The sequence below is a fragment of the Cryptomeria japonica genome, chromosome 8, assembly GCF_030272615.1.
Source record: "Cryptomeria japonica chromosome 8, Sugi_1.0, whole genome shotgun sequence".
Classification (NCBI taxonomy): domain Eukaryota; kingdom Viridiplantae; phylum Streptophyta; class Pinopsida; order Cupressales; family Cupressaceae; genus Cryptomeria; species Cryptomeria japonica.
Window position 1 is genome coordinate 674568580 of NC_081412.1, and position 4413 is coordinate 674572992.

A 4413-nucleotide genomic window follows, 5' to 3' on the forward strand; every position below is an offset into this window, starting at 1 on the left:
GAACAATGAAAATGAAGAGCACATTTTGTGTCTATTCTTGGAGCAGTTCACACGCTTGTAATATTTTTAAATATAATAGTTCACCTTTTCCCACTAGGGTGGTTTTCAAGTAATGTTTGGGTGATTGAAAATAGATTAATCAAATGAAGACTATTGAAAAAAATAGATGAATCAAGATCGACCAAAAAATATCAAAATTGACCCCCATAAAAATCAAAATTGAAGAACGAAGTGAATGATGAAAATCATAAGGGCCCATTTGAATGATGAAAATGAAGGGCCCATTTGAAAATGAAAGTTTCTCCGGTCTGCATGTACAGCAAATCTGGTGAACGAAGGATGAAGATGACCTGCACATCTTCTGTCTATGCTTACTATAATCTCGATTAGATGTAAAGCATGAACAAAATTAAACAAATTTGAATAATATAAGACATTAAAGAAAGTGAAAATAATGTGAACACAATTTTCTCCATGCTAAATTTCAACCCATTTTCCACAACCTTCGTCCGTGTAGGATTGATATGAAAGTCACATCTTTGTGTCTATTCTTGGAGTTGCAGTCCACACGGTTGTAAAAAATTTCAACGTAATCTCTACCTTTTCCCACTTGGATGTAGCTTTATGTCTATTAATGGAGTCGTAGCCCACACGCTTATAACATTAGTTAAATGCTTACTGTAATCTCGACCCTTTCACACTTGCATGGAACCTTCCTCCCATTTCCTCCACTTCCATTTGCGTGCGACACAATCATCATCTTTCTGGTCTTCGTATGACTTCTCATCATGGGACAGCTTATAAATAACAATTTGGTGAGCCTGAGTACAACACAGAGGGTTGGGGTTTGTGAGTTCAAGACAGATAAAAGATGAAGATGGCTCTAGTATGTTTCCTCCTCTTGGTTTTCTCTGCATTACCTACACACATTTCTTCTCATTCTGATGAAGAAGCTCTTCTGTCCTTTAAGCATTCTTTGATTTCCCAGTCGAATAATTTATTGTCCGATTGGTCTCCTCATCATTCCTTTTGCAATTGGACTGGTGTTGTCTGCTCTTCTCGTCATCAACGTGTGGCTTCTTTGAATCTCACTGGTATGTCTTTGTTAGGAACCATCTCTCCTTTTCTTGGCAATCTCTCTTTTCTTAGAATACTTGATTTTGCAAATAACAGTTTACAAGGCCAAATTCCTCCTCAGCTAGGGAGGCTTTTTCGTCTTAGAATACTTGTGTTGGCTCAAAATAAATTGGAAGGCTCCATTCCATCCACTTTAGGAGATTGTGGTTCTTTGCAAGTTCTAAGTTTGTCTTATAACAATTTGAGTGGTAGTATTCCCTCTCAGCTTGGCTATCTTTCACATTTGGAAGCACTTTTGTTAGGAGCAAACCAGTTGACAGGCACAGTCCCCACTTCTTTAGGAAATCTGTCTTCTTTAATATCCTTTCAATTGATGAGAAACAAACTCCAAGGTAAGATTCCTATTGAAGGGGGTATGCTTACTAAACTTGAAGTGCTTTCTATTGGTACCAACAACTTGATAGGAGTGATTCCTGCTGCCCTTTCAAATTGCACTCTTCTCCATAATTTGTCATTATATTATAATCAATTAACTGGCCACATACCTTGGGAAATTGGCAAATTGCGAGAGTTGCAAGAGCTCCTATTGGAGGGAAACCAACTCATTGGAGAAATCCCAAGTTCCCTCTCCAATTGTACTCAACTTCAAGTGCTTGATTTAGTTAGCAACCAACTTAATGGTAAGGTGCCCTTGGAATTTGGTAATTTATACCAACTTCTATGGCTTAATTTGGGCGATAATCATCTTGTGAGCCAAAGCAACAATTTTTCTATTCTAACAGCTTTGACTAATTGTTCTTCTTTACAATTTCTAAGCTTGTCCCTTAATTATTTCACTGGCATTTTGCCCTCTTCTATTAGTCAGTTGTCAAGCCAACTCACTGATTTAGAGTTGTTCTCCAATAAAATTGAGGGAAATATACCAAGTGGTATTAGCAACCTCACAATGTTGACATACTTAGACTTATCAGACAATCGTTTTAATGGAACTATTCCATCCCCATTCAGTCAACTTCCAAATCTTGAAAGCTTGTTTCTAGCCATAAACAATTTGTATGGAAATATTCCAAACAATTGGGATCAAGCAAAACACCTTGGGCAATTAGTACTCAGTGAAAACATGCTTTCAGGGAAAATTCCAAATAGTCTTGGTGATCTCACACAATTAAGAGTTTTAGCTCTTGATCACAATCAACTATCAGGAAAAATACCTGGTAGCTTAGGGAGATGTGAAACATTGGAGGTGTTAGACTTGTCTCACAACAAGCTAAGAGGAAATATACCCCCAGAATTAGCAAATCTTAAAAACCTCCAACTTTATTTCAATATTTCTGACAATTTATTACAAGGTTCTCTTTTAGAAATGAGTAAAATGGTAATGGTTCAAGCTATAGATGTGTCTCTTAACAAGTTCTCAAGTGAAATTCCAGCCTCACTATCAAGTTGCACAAATTTACAATATTTGAATCTTTCATGGAATTCATTTTATGGTCCAATACCAACATCACTCACACAACTCAAAAATCTTCTGGACATTGATCTCTCCAACAACAATTTGTCAAGTGCAATTCCAATGGCTTTTGGAGAAATGGAAACACTTCAACATATCAATCTCTCTTCAAACAAATTAATAGGAGAGGTTCCAGAGGAAGGAGTTTTTGCAACAATTGATGAGTCAGCAATTATGGGAAATCTTGGCCTTTGTGGAACATTGATGACATTGTCACCATGCTCTCATTCCAAGCACAAACAACCATCAGTTAGCAAGAAGGTGATAATTCCTGTTGTGGTCGGCATTGCAATTTTCATCATGTCTTTCCTATTGTTTATGTTTTCCTATAGATGGAGACAAAGAAGGATTCCCAATCTCAATGTGTGGCCCTTACGAATTGCATATGAAGAACTTCTAGATGCAACTGGTGGCTTTAGTGAGGCAAATCTAATAGGAATTGGTAGTTTTGGATCTATTTATAAAGGGATTCTAAAAAATGGTATAGATATTGCTGTTAAAGTTCTAAATTTACAAGATGAAAATGCTCTCCGAACATTTGATAGAGAATGTAATGTGTTGAAAAGAGTCAGGCATCGAAATGTAATTAAAATCATTTCAACTTGTTCCAACCTTGACTTTAAAGCATTGGTCCTTCCATTCATGTCAAATGGAAGTTTGGGGAGATGGCTTTACCCTGAGGGAGGAGATGAATGCAAATTAAATTTGGTTGACCGATTAAGAATAGCAAAGGAGATAGCACAAGGAATGGAATATCTGCATCACCATTGCTTTGTACAAGTCGTACATTGTGATCTAAAACCCAATAATGTATTGTTGGGGGATGATTTGACTCCATGTGTAGCAGATTTCGGCATTACCAAACTTCTATTTGGGAATTCAATGAATTCGTTTTCTTCTACAAATGCATTGAATGGATCTATTGGCTACATTGCACCAGGTATAAAACTTTGCATTGTTCCAATATAAATTATTATTATTATTTTCAGAAATAGTATGGATATTTTATATGGTTTGAGGATCACTAATTATTGTATTATTTTGTAGAGTATGGAATGGGTGGAATGGTTTCCACAAAAGGAGATGTATACAGCTATGGAATTCTTCTTTTAGAGTTGTTGACAAGGAGGAGACCTAAAAATGACATGTTTGTAGAGGGAATTAATCTACCAAAATGGGTAGGTATCAATTTTCCAAATAAAATCACTGAAGTGGTGGATGGCAACCTACTTAGAGATGTTAATGAATCAGATTTATCAATGGTGTTGTCATGTCTTACTCAATTTATGCAAGTTGGTCTGGCTTGCACAAGGGAGCTGCCACAAGAACGACCAAATATGATGGAGATAACTAAAAGATTAGAAAAAATAGCAATGACATTTCTTGGTAGTCGGTCTCTTCAATTGCCCATGGATATTTTGTCCTTTCTTGAGAGTACAAATGATCGAGAAAATATTGAATTAGGAAAGGATGATGATTGGTCTACATCTACATCGTAGCTCTTCACTCAACTTGAGAGATTATGTATTTATGACATTTTAATGTTTGGTCAAACTCTCAAAGTATAATCTTCAGCCATTTAGAAGACAATATAGCTATTGATTGACTCTATATATAAAGAAATAGAAACAAAATTGAAACAAAATTATGTTAAGAATTTTGTTTCTTGACACTCTCTTTATTTTTCTGTTGAGAGAGCACATATTATATCTTTGTTGATTTTACATACACAAAATATAACAAATATGATAAATCCATTTTTTTTAGAATGGATTAAAATGTTTTAAAATAAGCAACTATTTAAATTTGATTTCAAATGAACAAAT

The 4413-nt window shown here is 35.4% G+C and overlaps 1 protein-coding gene across 1 annotated transcript; it reads left to right on the forward strand.

The window, feature by feature from the left end:
* Positions 1-738: 738 nt before the first annotated feature.
* LOC131032361 (putative receptor-like protein kinase At3g47110) lies at positions 739-4199 on the forward strand. The gene is made up of 2 exons (XM_057963307.2): positions 739-3527; positions 3635-4199. The coding sequence occupies exons 1-2, from the start codon at positions 872-874 to the stop codon at positions 4084-4086; spliced, it is 3108 nt and encodes a 1035-aa protein (XP_057819290.2). The 5' UTR covers positions 739-871; the 3' UTR covers positions 4087-4199.
* Positions 4200-4413: the final 214 nt, after the last annotated feature.

Bases quoted from the DNA above. Each gene is read 5' to 3' on its own strand.
- LOC131032361 (XM_057963307.2), top strand. From the start codon at position 872: ATGAAGATGGCTCTAGTATGTTTCCTCCTCTTGGTTTTCTCTGCATTA. The intron at 3,528-3,634 runs GTATAAAACTTT...ATTATTTTGTAG, and splicing joins TATTGGCTACATTGCACCAG to AGTATGGAATGGGTGGAATG.